The sequence below is a fragment of the Schistocerca gregaria genome, chromosome 3 (assembly GCF_023897955.1).
Source record: "Schistocerca gregaria isolate iqSchGreg1 chromosome 3, iqSchGreg1.2, whole genome shotgun sequence".
Taxonomy (NCBI): Eukaryota; Metazoa; Arthropoda; class Insecta; order Orthoptera; family Acrididae; genus Schistocerca; species Schistocerca gregaria.
In genome coordinates, this window is record NC_064922.1 from 525,320,188 (window position 1) to 525,338,465 (window position 18,278).

At 36.8% G+C, this 18,278-nt stretch overlaps 1 protein-coding gene across 1 annotated transcript in view; it reads right to left on the reverse strand.

The window, feature by feature from the left end:
- Positions 1-18,278, reverse strand: part of LOC126354009 (uncharacterized) — a 217,263-nt gene that overhangs the window by 77,334 nt on the left and 121,651 nt on the right. The window contains exon 6 of the mRNA XM_050003323.1: positions 966-1,072. Coding sequence (XP_049859280.1) covers positions 966-1,072 — 107 coding nt within the window. The remainder of the gene's footprint in view (positions 1-965; positions 1,073-18,278) is intronic.

Genomic DNA, 18,278 nt, shown 5'->3' on the forward strand with positions numbered 1-18,278 from the left:
AGGATTTGAGGAAGTTGTATCCCTGCTGAAGAGCCACATTCAGAGTCTGATCCAGTCCCGGGAAGTATCCTGTCACAAGTGGGGCACTTTTGGGGTTCTTCTGTGAGAGGTTCTAGGTTTGAGGGGATGAGGAAGTGGCTCTGGTTATTTGCTTCTGTACCAGGTCGGGAGGGTAGTTGCGGGATGCGAAAGTTGTTTTCAGGTTGCCACGAAGGCCTAGGCTGTAGGGAAGGGACTGTTTGATATGGAATGGGTGGCAGCTGTCATAATGGAGGTAGGTGGGTTTGATGTGGACGGATGTGTGAAGCTGGCCATTTGACAGATGGAGGTCAATGTCAAGGAAAGTGGCATGGGATTTGGAGTAGGACCAGGTGAATCTGATGGAACCAAAGGAGTTGAGGTTGGAGAGGGAATTCTGGAGTTCTTCTTCACTCTGAGTCCAGATCATGAAGATGTCATCAATAAATCTGTACCGAACTTTGGTTTGACAGGCCTGACTAACCAAGAAGGCTTCCTCTAAGATACTCATAAATAGGTTGTCATACGAGGGGGCCATCCAGGTACCCATGGCTGTTCCCTTTAATTGCTGGCATGTCTGGCCTTCAAAAGTGAAGAAGTTGTGAGACGGGATGAAGCTGGCTAAGGTGATGAGAAAAGAGGTTTTAGGTAGGGTGGCAGGTGATGTTGGGAGTAGGATTAAGGTTTTTCAATAAAGATTGAGAGGCAAGGCTGGAAGTGAGAAATTACTGGAAGGTTTGGAGAGGGTGATTTTGAGGAAGAGGAGGTGGGTCCCGCTGTGATGGAAGATGGCATTACCAATGGAGGGCGCTGTGAACTCGTAAGTCATTTTCAGCCAGGTCTCTGGATACTTTTTACCACATAGTGTATGAAAAACAGGCAGATTAAAGTAGAAAAAAAATTAATTTATTTCTGAACTAAATTACAATATTTGGAATCATACAAACCATGACTATGATCTCTGAATGCTTGCATATCTTCTTTATAAGTCTTTCCATTAACTTTAATAACTGCATTCATAGAACCCATTTGTTCATAATGTGACTGATGAGCCCTGGAAGTAATATAATAAGTTTTTAACATTTTAAAACGTTAACCTTTAATGTAAAACTCATTTATGTTTTATTATATCTTCTACTTTAAGCATTATGACTATGAATAAATGAAACGAGCTATGGTATTTCTCTGGAAATGTAATGAACACATTCATCTATACAGTCAGATCAAGACACTGCCTTTCTAAGTGCAAATCAAGCAGAACTGCATATTGATTGTTTTATACATAGAATAGTGCCACATCATTTGTTATTCATCTGGATACCTAGAAATTTCACACATGGAGCCTCACTCATTAGTTTCTACTTCAGGTAGTTGTAGCTAATTTTTATTTGTTTTCTGTTTCATTATCCTGCTGGCTGTGTGTGGTATTGGTGTGTTTGGGCAACAGAAGTGAGTCAAATTATGAACCTTGTGGTTCACAATATGTTTCCTTGCTAAGAATTTAATTTTATTCTTGTGCTGCCAGTAGATAATGTGACACTCTGGTTACTCTTATTGACTCCATCCATGCAATGGGGTTGACTTCAGTGGCATAATGTGTTAGCTTCCCCAGTAAAATTTTACAACCTGCATTGTCAAGGTCATAAACTGAGCAGTAGTTAAAGACTTATTGTGAGAAATATTGTTCAATATTTCATTATAAGCTAACTTATCAAACATTTTTGTAAATGTGGTAGAGGGAGGGGGGGGGGGGGGGGCTATAAACGGAGCTCATGAACTTATCTCCAGTTTTAAAAATGGATATTACTACTGCATATTTCAGTCTTTCATGAAATACAACTTGACTCATTGACTTTTTAGAAGGGAACTCAAGGGTGGCACTATCGAGTTTGCACAATATTCCTGTACGTTGGTTGAAACACCAGCATAGCCAACAGAGTTATTGCTTTTTAGTGAGCTAATGAATTTTGACATATCTTTAACAGCTGAATCAGGAAAACTAATGTATGCTGATGGATTATGCAATACTTGTCTATGTAAATCTAATTTTTCTGCTTTCTACAGTTCACTTTTTTCCTTAATTTTCTATTGCTATTAGAAAGAATTAATTGAATTTGGTGGACAATGATTTGAATGTGACATAATCTATCTTGTAGCTTCTGTCATTGGTGAACTCAATATCATTGGCCTTACAGATTTTATTCATTTCATGTTTAATGAGGCTATAAATAGCCTTGACTTTGTTCTTGAAATATTGTGTTTTTATGCATTATTAGTTTATCCAATAGAATAAATAACTGAAGTTCAACTTGTGAAGAGCTCATATTTGAGATTATAGATAGTCAGGAAAATATGATGGAGTATTATTATTAAAAATTCCTACATCATCTTCTTGTACCCTAATAACTTTTACACATACAAGTACATACTGTTCAGGCTGGTGTAAAATATAGCAAACAATGTTTTTGGGGAAATAAAAATTTGCCTCCCATTTAACTCAATGTATTTGGTACTTCATGATCCCATTTTTTAAAAGTCAAACTTGATACAATATTAATTTGTGGCACAGAAAACATTTTATAACTGGGTCCTCTTATCAATCACCAGACGCGTACCAAAATGTAACTGAAAACGTCTAGTAAACGACAGCTTCTAATATATATTTTGCTTAATTATATTGTTGTCATTGCAAGAGACTCATCCAAAAGTTAATTATGATGGTAACAGTACTGTAGTTGGTGGGTGTAATAAGACATGCTGTGAAACAATAATAAATACTTTCTTGGAAAACTACATATAGAGGATAATTCAAAAGCCCACTACTTATGGACATTTATGAAGCACATATTTACTTCAATACAATTTATTTCTTGGGCAATTAGGAAAGTCAATTATGTATATATTATTGTCAGTGGTGTTTAGAAACAGTTGCAATCACTAAAACTAAACAATCCCCCAGGGCTGGCCTAAATCCTGGCTAGTTTCTATACAGAATTTGCAGGTGAGTTAATCCTCTATTAACTGTAATAATATTATTCTGATGCCAACATAACTTCAGAGTAATACACTGAAAATAACTGATCTAGGGGGAATTTGTAAATCATCAAGTACAAAACTAAGTAGAGACTCAACAGTATCAAAAGGACACATTGCTTCCCAATGCCAGCCAGCGACTCCTCCTATATACATAGGGTATAAAAATGGACCCACAAATTTCCAGACCAATATACTTAACATCAGTTTACTATAGAACTCTTGAGCATATTCTAAGTTTGAATATAAGAAATTTTCTTGAGATGGAAAAACTTCAGTCCACAAATTAGTGTGGATTTAGAGAAAGCATTTCCTCATGTGAAACTCAGCTTGTCCTTTCCCCAAACAGTATTCAGCATGCCATGGATGAAGGACCACAGGCAAATTCCATATTCCTATGTTACTAGAAAATGTTTAACAAAGTGGCTCACTGCAGACTGTTAACAAAGATCTGAGCATATGGAATAATGGAATAGGTTCTCGTGGATGTGAGTGGCTGGAAGATTTTTTAAGTAATAGAAGCCAGTGCATTGTTCTTGATGGCAAGTATTCAGAGATGAGGTATAGTCAGGAGTCCCCCAGGAAAATATGATAGGACCACTCTTCCTCTCTTATTGTGGAAATATGAGACTTTCCAGATATTTTGTAGCCAAAGTTTGGAGATAAATAATTTTGTTGAGTGGAAGTGAAATCTCGTACTAATTTTGAATATAAATGAACAAACTTTATTGGTAGAGTTATATACATTTTTGTTATCCAGAATAATTGTTCAGAATATAAAGTTTTAATTATTATCTAAGAAGATATATTAGGGGACAAGTCCTGTTTTGTGAATTTTATTATATAATGAGGTATTCTTCCTGGTCTCTGTGCCATTCAAAAAGAGTTAAAGATGTACTTGGAGTCTTGATGGGCAAAGTAATCAAAGGCAGCAAAGAGTCTTCTGTGCCAGCTGCGCTGTCAAGGAATAACACTGACCAGAAGTTTATGCCAATAATGTATATGTACATGTACTGAAAAAAAAAACACTTATTATTCTTTGCCCAGAAGGTATCCTGTAACAAAATACTTATCATATAATATGCATTGTACTTAAAGGCACATTAAAAGCCTTAAATGATCAGAGTTGCCAAGTCCTGCTTTTTAGTAAAAATTAAGTTAATCTGCAGGTAAGAAGAATATTTTACAAGTCGGGGGGTTCACTGACTTCTTCGAGCTGAAGGTGACAATGAGGTAACTTAAAATATATATACAGAAAAAACTGTGGCTCTTTGGTTGATTCTGGGGCAGGGAACCAAACAGTGAGGTCTTCTGTCCCATTGGATTAGGGAAGGATGGGGAAGGAAGTCGGCCATGCCATTTCTATGAAACCATCCTGGCATTTACCTTCAACAATTTAGGGAAATCATGGAAAACCTAAATCAGGATGGCTGGACATGGATTTGAGTCATCCTCCTCCTGAATGCATGTCCAGTGTACTAACCACTGTTCCACCTCGCTCAGTGTGGCTCTTTGCTGATGACACTGTTGTGTATGGGATAGTGATGTCTTTGAGTGATTGTAGAAGGATACAGGATTAATTAAACTGAATTCCTGTTGGTGAACTTTTCTAGGTGTAGAAAAATGAAAGTTAGTGCAGACAAGTAGTAAAAATAATCCTGTACTGATCAGGTGCAGTATCTACATCGACATCTAGATCTGTAGTTTGAAAACCAGAGTAAATGTCCCATTGTACCAGTTATTACAAATTAGGGTTTCTTCCAATTCCAGTCACATATGGAGAGCAGGAAGACTGATCATTTGAATGCCTCCGTGCATGCTGTAGTTACTCTAATTTTGGCCTCACGATCCCTATGTAAGTCATAAATAGGGAATTGTTGTATATTCCTAGAGTAATCATTTAAACCAGTTCTTGAAATTTTTTTAGTAGACTTTTTCAGGGTAGTTTACATATATCTTCAAGAGTCTGCCATACCTGTTTCTTCAGTATCTCTGTGACACTTTCCCACAGATCAAACAAATCTGTGACCATCCATGCTGCCCTTCCCTGTATACATTCAATATACCCTGTTGGTCCTATTCAGTACGTGTCCCACACACTTGAGCAATGTTCTAGAACCAGTTGCACAACTTATTTGTAAGCAATCTCCTTTGCAGACTAACTGCACTTCCCCAGTATCCTACAAATAAACTGAAGTTTTTCACTTGCTTTACACATGACTCAGTCTATGTGATCATTCTATTTCACATCCCTACAAAGTGTTACACCCAAGTATTACTAAGAGTTGGCCGATTACAACAGTGACTCATTGATATTATAATGATAGGATACAACATTCTTTACAATTTGTGAAGTGTGAAATTTCATATTTTTGAAAGTTTAACACAAGTTACCAATCTTTGCACCACTCTGAAATCTTATCAAAATGTGACTGAATATGTGTGCAGCTTCTTTTCAGAGAGTACTTCATTATAGATAACTGCATCATCTGCAAGAAGTCTGAGGTCACAGTTAATATTGTCTACAAGGTCATTAATATACAACATCAACAACAATGGTCCCAAAGCACTTTCCTGGGGCATACCTTAAGTTTCTTCTGCTTCTGATGATAACTCTGCATCCAAGATAACATGCTGCATATTCTATACCAAAAGGTCCTGAATCCAGTCATGAATTTCACTTGATATGTCATATAATCACACTTCTGACAATAAACAAATGCTTTTCAGAAATCAAGAAATACTATCTCTGCCTGACTGGCTTGATCCATAGAAATGTGCGAGATGGGTTTCACGTGATTCATGTTTTCAGAATCTATGCTGGATGGCAGCTCAGAACATATTCAGGGTTCTACAAGAAACCAATGTTAAGGATGTTGGATGGTAGTTTTGTGAATCACTTCTACTATCCTTCTTATAGATTTTTTTTTTTACCTCAAGAACTTGGCACAGTTTTTTGTGTGAGGGATCTGTTTCTCAACACCAATGACAATAACATTTATTTAACACATATTTTCACTGGTACGAAAATTAAATTGGGGCAGTTCTCTTGGATTTCCTTTGTAAACAAGCTTTTGAAAATGGGCTTAAGCTTTTCACGTTTATTTCTGCTACCCTCAATTTCAGGTCTTGTCTAACTCACTAAGAAGTGGACACTATCATTGGTGCCACTAACAGCCTTTCCATAGGACTTGAGTTTTTTTGGGTTTTGTGAAAGATCACTTGAAAATATTCTATTATAGTTGTCATTGAAGGCTTTGTGCATTGCTCTCTTGACAGCCAAATAAGTTTTGTTCAGCATCTCTCTAGATATAGTCCTATGCTTTGTTTTACAACTATTATACAGTACTCTCTGTTTCTTTATGGTGATTGTTTATGACAGTTGGGGCTCCCATATGGACTATGTCAGTATTAGTGCTGTGTCACTTGACACAGTCATGTTGATTAAATGTCTAGGTGTAATGTCTACATCTTCAAAGAATAAGGTTTCTTAGAGAAAAGTATAGAGATTTTAAATTATCTTTTTTATAACTTCAATTCAAACTTCCTACAAAGTTTCTCATAATTCTTCTTAATTTTATAACACACTTTACATATGTTTTATGTAACTTTTATATAATATTATGAATATTTTCAGGTCATTTTATGATAATTTGGTTAGATTAATGGCAGCATGCTCTAAATGTAGGAAAAGTAAGTTAATTCAGATGATTAGTTTAAATACAATAGTAGATGTATGCATCCTGACACAGTCATGTCAATGTAGTCAATCTAATGTACCATTGTGAAGCAATATGAAATGGAATGAGCACAAAAGATCAGTGGTAGAGAAGACAAGTGGTTTGCTTCAATTTATTGGGAGAATTCTAGGAACGTGTAGCTCATTTATAAAGGAAACTGTATATAGAACAACTAATTTGACCTATTGATGTGTACTGTTCGAATGTCAGGGATCCACACTAGGTCAGATCAAAGGAAGACATCAAAAAAATTCAGAGATGTTTTGTTATATTTATTATCGCTAGGTTCAATCAATATGAAAGTATTACAGAGATGCTCCATGAACTCAAATGGGAATCCTTGGACAGAGGACAACATTCTTTTTACAAAACAGTATTCAAAAAATTTAGAAAATTGGCATTCAAGATAGACAGTAGAACGATTCTACTGCCATCAGTATACATCTCACAAAAGGATCACAAGGACAAGGCAAGATAATTACAGTTCACACAGAGACATAGACAGTCACTTCCCCCTCACTCTATTAGCAAGCAAGTGGAAAAGGAACAGAAATGACTATTAGTGGTACAAGGTGTGCCATATGGTTGCTTGTGGACACTGTATGTAGATTTAGCTGCAGATGCAGATGTAGACCACCAGACATATGTGCTAGTTTATTACTCAGTCGGTAGGCAGTTTCATTTTATTTTATTATAGCTCATTAGTAAAACCTGGAATTTGTTAACGTTTAATCTTTCTTTCCTTATGAACCCTTGTTCACCAGCGCTAAAGTCTCAAACATCCTGAATCTAGAAATGTACATTTAAGTTTGGATTTTTTGTCACATAGTTTGAGTTTACAAAGCAGACATTGTTTTTAACATTTTACTTCATTTTTACATTTTTTATATTTAGCATTCATTTATGACACAACAATTTATTCTTTTAATGTTGAGAAGAATGAACAATGTATGAGCCTCTAGAGAAAACATAACAATGTTGCTGGAGAATGTACTTAAACACTCTGTCAATGACACGATGATTCACCTGCTTTTATCATTGTTGTGTCATTTACGGTTGTTAACTGTTATCAGGTATGTGTACTGAAACAAAAATATCGAAATTTTGTATCAGTTTTGTGCCAAACATAATGTCTGTCTGTGAAATACTGATAGTCATGTGCCAGTTTTTTTTTTTTTTTTTTTTTTTTTTTTAATAAAGGAAAACATGAAAATCCATGTTCCAGTTGTTTCAGGAAATGTTGGAAGATTTTGTCACTGGAAGTACTTGTTTGTCAACAGATGTTCCCTCACATTCGAGAACCTCTGTGTGTAGAAATTCAATAGATCTAACATGGTTATACAACAATTTTTGTACATCTTCAAAGAATCAGATTTCTTAAAGAAAATACAACAGTTCTAAATTCATTATCTTTGTTATAACTTTAGTTTTGGCCTCCTACAAAATTTCTCATTACTCCACTTTATAACACACTTTATATATGTTTCATATCATTTTTATGTCATTTTATTGATATTTTCAGGCCATTTTGCTTATATTTTTGTTGTATTTTAGGTCACACATATCCAGGACTTTTTTTCATTTTCACGCTTAATGAGTTCTCATTAGGGAAACTGCCCCCCCCACCCCCCCCCCCCCCCCCCCACCCCTCTGCCCTGCCATTTTCAGGTGAGTTAATTTCCTTATTAACTATAATGATAGTCTTCTGATGCCAGCACAACATCAGAATGATACACACAGAATGGCTGATCTAGAAAGCAGTTATAAGTGCTATGTCTGATTGTCTGATAACAGCATCACTGCCAGAAAGCTAAGTTCAGAGATCTCAGTTTGAAAAGGACAGAATGCTACTCACCACAGATCAGGCATAATGTCACAGAAACAAACAATGAAAACATTACTAAACTTTTAGCTTTCAGACAAATAGGCCTTTTTCAGAAAACATACACCCACACACACTCAATTCACACACATGTGGTTACTGTCTATGGCCACTTGGGCCTGACAGCGCCTTGTGCCTGTGCTGATGTGAGCAGAAATCCATAGTCGATGGTGGGTTAAGGAGGAGGCATGGGATGGGGAGGAATAGCAGTGTAGGGGTGGGGGAATTTTGTGCTGTTGCTAGAGCAAGCAGAAGTTTTATGCATGTGAGTGAAAGCTATGTGGGAGAAGAGGCAACAAGCCACATAGTTCCTTGCAGACCACTAGAGGTGCTAGGGGTCAAATGAAGCTGGAACTGACCAATGAGAGCTAACCAATGGCGGTTGCTGATATTCTATCATCTTGCTCTGTATGAAGTCTACAGTTACAGTCGTCTTTCTATTTGTTTCATATTGACATACTACTGATCTTCATTATAAACAGTTTTTTTTTAGTTTAAATTTCATAAAATTCACCATGGAACTGAAGAGATTTCCTGCTGAAAATATGTCTACAATTAATCCTAAGGTAAGACATTTAATTTTCAGTAAAAAATCTTGTAGGCTATAAATGAAATGTATTCTCTTACATTGTGAATTAAGCTGTGTGATTCCCATTTGTTTGTTTAAATAACTTTGATACGTCTGTAGTAATTTTATTTAATGAATAATTTTATGTTTTTTTTTTTTTTTTTTTTAGAATATTCAACACAACAAACTGACATTGAAATACTCCTGTAAATTACCTGGCTGTTCATCTGTATATTATGTGGGTTCAATGGTGAAAGTTAGCAAGAAGCATTTCTACAGGTTTCCTCAAACAACATCAACTGTTGCTTCTGAAGTCGAAAAGCGTTTGTAAACTGTCACCTGATGTGAACTGTGCTACTTATTTTGCTTGTGAAGATCTTTTTTTTTTCAAAGAAGATTTTATGAACAAAAATAGGCATACACTATACAAGGGTGTTTTCAAAATGTGTCTGACAGTCACTGCTCAAGAAAACATCATGGGAGCAGTGAATGTCAGACACAAATATCAAAAATAGACTTGTAAATGAACATTCTTATATTGATTTCTGTCAACATATAAAAGCTCCAGGATGTTTTGTGCATCATAGAAACTGGATGCAACACTTGAAACTGACAGTAAGACAAAACAAGCCTGTAGTGTAAATAACTGAAGCTAAATAAAATTGTAGCAGCTAAATTGAACTCCAAATACTCCTGAGTAATAGGTTTGTCACTGCTGTATTGCAGTGTGTGATAGCTGTGTTTAAAGTATTTTATTATGATGCTAGCCAAAACAATTACATAGCATGCCCAAAAAAGTGAGATAAGAAAATTAAAAGCAAAAGAAAAAACCTACAATGCACATAAACAAGGAGGAGTGTAACCTGCAATGTTTATCTTTTTTTTAGTTCACCTCCATAGCACTAGAGGGAGTGCTATTGGTCTGTTTTTCCCTCTTGTAACATAGCGGTTGCACTTCTCTTTTCTTGTAGTTCTGTGACTTGGTGGGGGCAGGATAGGGCTGCTAGGAGTGGGGAAAAGGCTAGTAGGTGCATTGACGGAATAGAAAGTGTGGACAGTTCTGGAGTGGCAGCAGGAAAGGGGGTGGAGAACAGGGACTAGCGAAGGCTGCAACCAGGGCAGGAAAGGAGAGTTCCCACCTGTATATTTCAGAAAAGCTGGTCTCGGTAGGAAGGGCCCAGTGGCACTGGCTGTGAAGCAGTGTATCCCAGCCTCCTGGCTGCACCTAGCAGTCCTGTCCCCACTGTAACCCCACTCACTTCCACAGCAGTACAACGCTCCCCCATCCCTACCTTGCTATCCTCCCCTTCCACTCAATGTCTCCTACTTACTCCCCTACCCCCATCCACCCACCAAGGATTGCTGCTGATGTCAGATGCAGTCATAGCCTGCTTTTGGCCCCAAGTGGACATAGACATTAGCCAAGTGTGTGTGTGTGTGTGTGTGTGTGTGTGTGTGTGTGTGTGTGTGTGTGTGTGTGTGTGTGTGTGTGTTCTTGTGTGGTGGGTAGGTGGAAGGGTGGGTGGGTGTGTGCATGTGTGTTTTCTGCTTCTGAAGAAGGACTTTTTTTTTAAAGATAAAAATATTGTGTCTGTCCATGTCTAAACACCTACTCTTGCAGTGATTAGCAGTCTATCCTTTATATATTGTTGTTATTCCATCCTGGACTTTCTACTGTTTACGTACAGGAACAAATGTAATCATTATGAAATGAGCAATGAATGTCAACAAGAAGACAGCCTACATCACCAATTATTGACCATTCTCATCACAAATAAACTGGCCCATACTGCAACAAGTATTTCTTTTTAGTCATATGATTATGTGTACTTTTGTATAGGTGTGTGTGTGTGTGTGTGTGTGTGTGTGTGTGTGTGTGTGTGTGTGAGAGAGAGAGAGAGAGAGAGAGAGAGAGAGAGAGAGAGAGAGAGAGAGAGATTCCAGCAAATAGTCAGTGTAAGTGGTTGAGTTCTGTACTGTTTTTAAGTACATATGTTGTTTTTGAGAGGCAGCTTCCGTTAGCACTGTCAGAACAAGACATGATTTTTAAAATTATTTGTTCATCCTGTTCCACAAATCCCATCAAGACGGAGATTTTTCAAGGATGTGGAATGTATCAAAGTATATACTGACAAAAGAGAAGAAACTGTTACAAACGTACTGTAATCTGTCTCCTGTATTAGCAAACTATCACTCTTCTTCTCAGTATTAGTTGCACTTCACCAGCTAAACAGATCACAGTAAGACTGCTTCCTCAGTTATATGAAATAATTGCCACTTGCCTTTTATTTATAGTTTAATGTTTACTTGATTACAATGGTATTTTTCAAAGAACTTAGTTACCAGCTTTTGGCACAACAGTGGCCTGTTTACAATATACTATTATTTGTGATGGAGCTTTATAATTAGTAGCGCTTCTTGCCATGTAGCTAACAGAAATGTTCAGTTCTTGAATTTTTAGAAGGAATGGTTAATGAGATAGCTGCTGTTGTTCCCATGAACACCCACAAACTGTGCCAACATGGAATGTAAGTGACCAGCAAAACAAGTAATGGTGTTTCACAGATTCTTACTGAAGCTACCCAGGGATGACATGCAGCAGCTGCTGTTCCCATGAACAGCAAAAAATGTCAACATCCAATTAAATTATCCGTGCTTAGAGAAATTTGTGATTCTCTCGGATAGCTTCACTTGAAGAATTGCTTCTCATCTTAATGAAACAGTGATAGTGAAAATGATAGGTTTTGCTAAGTTTGCAGTCACTTTATTAGATGTAACCAAGCTCGTAATCTCTACAGAAGCTGCTACATTATTTTCTAATAATTCTGGTGTCCTGTTTGCTCATTGTAATGATATGTATAGAAATGAAACTTCCAAGTCTGCTGTGATTTAATTACTGTGCTAGAAGACTCATACAAAAGTTGTTTTTTGGTTAACTCTTAAGGCTATGCCTTATCACCTTGGTCCAGAGTAGACAGAAAGATTATCATGTGCAGTTTTCAAAAATAATCCAAGATTTTTAAAAAAAGTGGGTGTTGTGGGTGTATTGTATTGGTTACAGGTTTCATGCTACAGTAATAGCTAAAAAACAAACACTGAAGTGGTCAGGATGGTACAAATTAAGTGCTTACAACAATTATATATCTCATCAACGGTATCATTATAGAAGGTACATTTCTAGTACACTGAAAGAGAGCATAGTCAAACAGATACACAGATAAGGATCAGAGGAAGAAGCATCAAGCTACACATCATCGGAACTGGTTGCCACATTTAGCAAGATCTGTAAGGTTGCACATCTTAACACATTCTTCACAACAAACAATATTTAGGCAGAAGCTCAGCATGGATTTTGAAATGAACAGAACACTATGATTACTGTTACAGAATTTTTGCGCAAAGCAGACAGCTGTCTGTACAAAGGGAAGGACATTGTGACCATATTTTTAGATCATACGTAGGAGTTCTGATCTGTTCACCCTTGCTCTACTCTAAAAGGAAGTACACAGCATCAGACTCACATAATTTTAAATCCTTTCTGCATAGTTAAAAGAGTCATTAACATTGCAGAGAAACAAATTATTGGAATGGTGTGAGGAAAGCCAACATTCAGCCCATGTATGAAACAGTTATGCAGAGTGTACCAGAGGGGTGAACAGTGGGACTATTTGTTCAGGGTGTTAATATGGGGGGGGGGGGGGGAGGAGGAGGAGGAGAATCTGGATTTTCTGGTTACAAATACACTTTTCCCAAGGTAAAAACACATTTTTTGCAGATTTTTCTTGAGTAAAAATATGCTATACTTCAGGTGAAAGTACATGTTTTTCCATGTTTAGTGACAACATACTTTCACTTGGAACTGTAAAACTTATCAATTCTTTGAATGGTAAGGGTTTTATGCAATAGCAAAGAACTTTCCAGCACTTTAGGAGATGAAACGCACCAAAAAATGTATTTAGGAAATGTCTTTGAGGCACTGCAACATGTACACTGCATATTTTCATATTACAAAAGTATAAATACAAATTCCACGAAATACAGCATACAGCATTGTAGCTTCTGAAGCACTGACACTGAGACAGTTATGTGCTTTTGTCAGCAGATATTCAAAGCATAGGACATGTGATGTAGTCAGCCAATAGCAACACCACTGTTAAGTAGCGCAAACACACAAATAGGAAAAGTTGATGGTTTAAATTAATATATATATATACAGCATTGCTACAGAAAAGCTACGCTTTCTCATATAATACTGATTGTCAAAAAAAAATTTCAGGTTCTTCTGTGGGTGTGGTTAGGCAGGATCCTAACAGTACAGCTTCAATTGCAGCTGCTGAATATTTCTGACAAGCAGGATTATGAGTTTCACTGCTGTCCACCAAAGATTTTGTGGGTTACCTGGCTGAATTAATGTTCTATTGGGCAGTTTGTCTTTTCCACACATGTGAAATTGCACAAGAACTTGTAGCATTGCAAGTTGTTCTGAGCAAACGTTTATTTTAGGTTAGCTTGCTGTCTGTAACTTCAGGGGCTGACATCTAGCAGCCTACCCAGGAAACACACATGCATCTGTCACTGCCTGCTGTGGGAAAGCTATTCAATGATTCTTACTGAATGCATACATTCACCAGCTATAAGAATCTAAATAAAGGATAGTAGTTTTTGTGTAATCGCTTTCAAAATTTGTATACTGCACTTTGTTATTAACAGAAAGGTGGTGTTAAAATCTCAGCTTTCTAGCAGGCATATTTTTGGAGATAGAAAAACTTACTTTAAAGTTAGAAAAACTACACTTAAGAAAGGAAATTCACCTGGGAACATTTATGACTTTTTTTGGTTCTCAATTGAAATACTCACCTGAAGCATCAGGGTATAGAATTATTTAATTGAAATTTAATTTAAAAATTTCAAATACCATACAATTTTCATAGTATGAAATCTAGAATAACTTCAGAAAGAACTATTAAAACCAATATTTATTTTATTATGTGTTAAGTGAGCCTGTGAGTAAATGAGAGTGTGTATGTGGGACATTCATCAAATTTTAGTATTGCATTATATACTGTCTTAAGTAAGGTGGAACAGTTACACAAGCCTGTTGGGGGAAAATAATCCTAGGGGATTTACCCACTTTGCTGATGCCATATGTCTAGCTGTGATTGCTATTGTAACAGAGTAGCCAAAAAGTCAGCTGGACTAAAATTTGTATCTAAAGAATATTTCCAGAATTATTGTCTTTCCATTTTTGTTTATTAAACATTACTATAATATTTGTTTGTCAGATTGACACAAATGTGTCTGTGTATAAGGATTGGTGCAGATCAGTTTTGGTGCGAGTATGATCATGAGCAAGTATTCTGATTGGCAGTCAGCATGGTCAGCCAATCAGAATTGAGACAGTTCCTACTTGTTACCTGATACTTACACTGGGAGTGAGGCTGGAAGAAGGAAGTCGCTCGCTAGCTTTGAACACGGATGGTCATATTACTAGTGCCAGTAAAAATCATGTATAAGATGAAGAATTACTTAGTGTTTGAGTTATTGGTGAGCTAAGTTGATAGCAGTTGTTGTTGAGGACTGTTTGGCAAAATTTTGACTAAATCTGTTGGACAGATAGTCACTTGTGAAATATTGGCCTTCATAGAATCTGCATGGCATGTTTCATTATTCAAGTACTGAGCATTTTTGGCAAGCTGTTTCTTTTTTAGAAATCCACAAGAAGGACCAAATGTAAAAACACATATTAGTGGTGAAATTAATGACTGTGAAAATGTTGTTTAAATTGGGTTGGGTTTGGACAGAAGGAAATAGCCAATTGTTTAAATAGTAATAGTACAGTAACAATGATGAACAGACACGAGAAATTAAACCCTTTTTAGATAATTATACTCATTGCCATCGTTATTGCATAATTTATCATAAATGAAAGAACTCAAGTAAATATGAAAAACTGACCTTGAAGCTTAGTATTATTGACCATGTGCACTGTTTAAGATATATGAAACACAAGTATGTCAATGAAATTTTAAATTATGGCATAAGTGACTGGTCTTCTGGGCCTGAGAATTTTCTAAGTTGCTGGTCCTCAAAGTGTTACATTCTGAATGAGATTCAGATTCATCACACATTCTCACTTGTAACAAAATTCATCTTGAAATTTCCTGGCAGATTAACACTGTACACCAGCCAAGACTCAAACTCATGACCTTTACCGTTCATGGAAAAGTGCTCTATCAACTGAGCTACCCAAGCACAACTTATGACCCATCCTCACAGCTTTACTTCTGCCAGTACCTCACCTCCTACCATCCAAACTTCACAGAAGTTCCCCTATGAAACTTACAACACTAGCACTCCTGGAAGAAAGGCTACTGTGGTGACATGGCTTAGTCACAGCCTGGGGCTGTTTCCAGAATGAACTTTCACTCTGTAGTGAAGTATGAGCTACTATGAAACTTCCTGGCAGATTAAAATTGTGTGCCAGATCAAAATTCAAACTTCTGAGCTTTACCTTTCATGAGGAAAGTTCTACCAACTGAGCTACCGAAGCATGACTCATGACATGTCCTCATAGCGTTACTTCTGCCGGTACCTTGTCTCCCATCTTCCAAACTTCAGAAGTTCTCCTGCAAAACTTGCAAGACTAGCATTCCTGAACAAAGGATATTGTGAAAACATGGCTTAACCGCAACCAGGTGGATGTTCCCAGAATGAAATTTTCACTCTGCAGTGGAGTAGGTGCTGATATGAAGCTTCCTAGCAGATTAAAACTGTCTGCTGGTTGAGACTTGAACACAAACATGAAATGTAAAAAGATCCAGAGTTCAAGTCCCAGTCTGGCACACAGTTTTAATATGCCAAGAAGTTTCACACCAGCATACACTCCACTGCAGAGTAAAATCTAATTCTGGAAATATCCCCCAGGATGTGGCTAAGCCATGTTTCTACATTACCCTTTATTCAGGAGTGCTGGTCTTGCAGGTTTTGCAGGAGAACTCCTGTGAGCTCTGGAAGGTAGGAGACAAGGTACTGGCGGAAGTAAAGCTGTGATGATGGGTCATGAATCATGTTCCGGTAGCTCAATTGGCAGTGCACAAGCCCACAAAAGGTAAAGGTCCCAAGTTCGAGTTTCAATCCACCACACAGTTTTAATCTTCCAGGAAGTCTTGTTTTAGTGCACATTCCATTGCAAGTGATAATTTCATACTAGAAACAGCCTCCAGGCTGTGATTAAGCCATATCTTTCTTCCAGGAGTGCCTGTCTTGTGAGTTTCACAGGAAAACATCTGTGAAGTTTGGAAGGTAGTAGATAGGTACTGGGGAAGAAAGCTGAGAGGACAGGTCTTGAGTTGTGCTTGGGAAGCTCAATTGGTAGAGCACTTGCCATGAAAGGTAAGGTCCCATGTTCAAGTCTTGATTCAGCATACAGTTTTAATCTGCCAGGAGGATTCATATCATATACTCTACTGCACAGTGAAAATTTCATTCTAACATTTTATCTTGCGTGAGAGGAAACTTACTTTGAAAGTGTTGCTTCTCAAACCACTTTGCATGACTTATTAGAAATGTAAACACTCATTGAAAGCAGTTTGTTGTTGTGAAGTCTTCCCCAATAATGATCTTCTGGGCCAATTCACCACCATCAAAAAAAGTCTTTACAAGTCGGGAAAAGATTGTCCAAATTTTTTGTGGAGTGTCTCAAAGAACCTCATGTTACAACCTTTTTAAGCAAATAGGAATACTAACCACTACTTCACAACATGCCTTTCCAATCATGACATTCATGCTTCATGATCATTTTCAATATGAAACCAATTAAACATACCATCATCATAACAACACAAGAAGGAAATGTGACATACACTGTGACCTGAAACATTTGTCCCTGGTGCAAAAAGGTGTAAAATACACAAGCACAATTCAATGTACTTCCAAGTAATATTAAGTGCCTATGAGGTAATAATGTACTATTTAAAAGTAAGCTAAAGAAGTTCTTGCTTGAAAAAAGTTTCTATTCTCTAGAATGGTCCTATAGCAGAGATAGCTAAGATTATTTATCATGTATGATTGTGTATTCCTGATCAAATATATCTTGCTGATTTAATTAGATTAATTGGTGATCCATAAGTCAAGAAGATAGTAACTTTTACTCTGCAAAAAATTGTTTGGATAAAGCTGAAAACTGTATCTTACCCTCTGTTTGTGAGTGTAATTAGAACTTACTGGTTGTGTTCCATTATTTTTATTATCTTCAATGTGTGTTCTTAATCTTTATTTATTGTCCTGATGGAAACAAATGTAATAATGAATTAAATGTTTTGACTCATTCCACATCCATGCATTACCACACAAAATTGATATATTAAATACATACTGCAATAAATAAATTAATAAATTTGTCCTAAAGCCTTTGACATTTTTCTAGTGGCAGACACTTGCATGGTAATGTGTTATGTTGTAAATGCTGCATTTCTTTGCAACTAAAATATTCATTTTGGTTTTATTCTCTTGTTTTTATGCACTGTGTTTTGTTGTGAATGGTGCATTTTCTTTGCAACTACATTTTCATTTTGGTTTTATTCTCTTGATTATGTTTTATTGTGGCAGTATTGTTCTGCAGTAACAGGCTAAAGTAAAACTGTTTATTAGAGTGTCAGTTCTTCCCACTGAAAATTACAAAAATTTAAGTGAGAAATAAAACAATGACAAATTCTTGTTATTCTAAAAAATTCCCAGGATTTTCTCAGGTGAAGAAAATTGCATGTTTTCCCAGAATTCCCAGTTGTCTCAGGGTATTAACACCCTGTATGTGAATGACAATGAACAACCTTCTAATTCTCATACAGCTACATATAGATGGCACAGCTATTCTGTGGTGACAATGAGAACCAGGCCCTAATATTCAATACCAGAAAATCACCATTACTGGAGCTGAAAGAAGGCAACAGCTACTGTAGGTCAGGTACGGGCAATTGTTGGTGACCTGCGGGCTCAATTCACACAATTAAGTCCATGAGCCTCTTTGTCAAGTGATCAA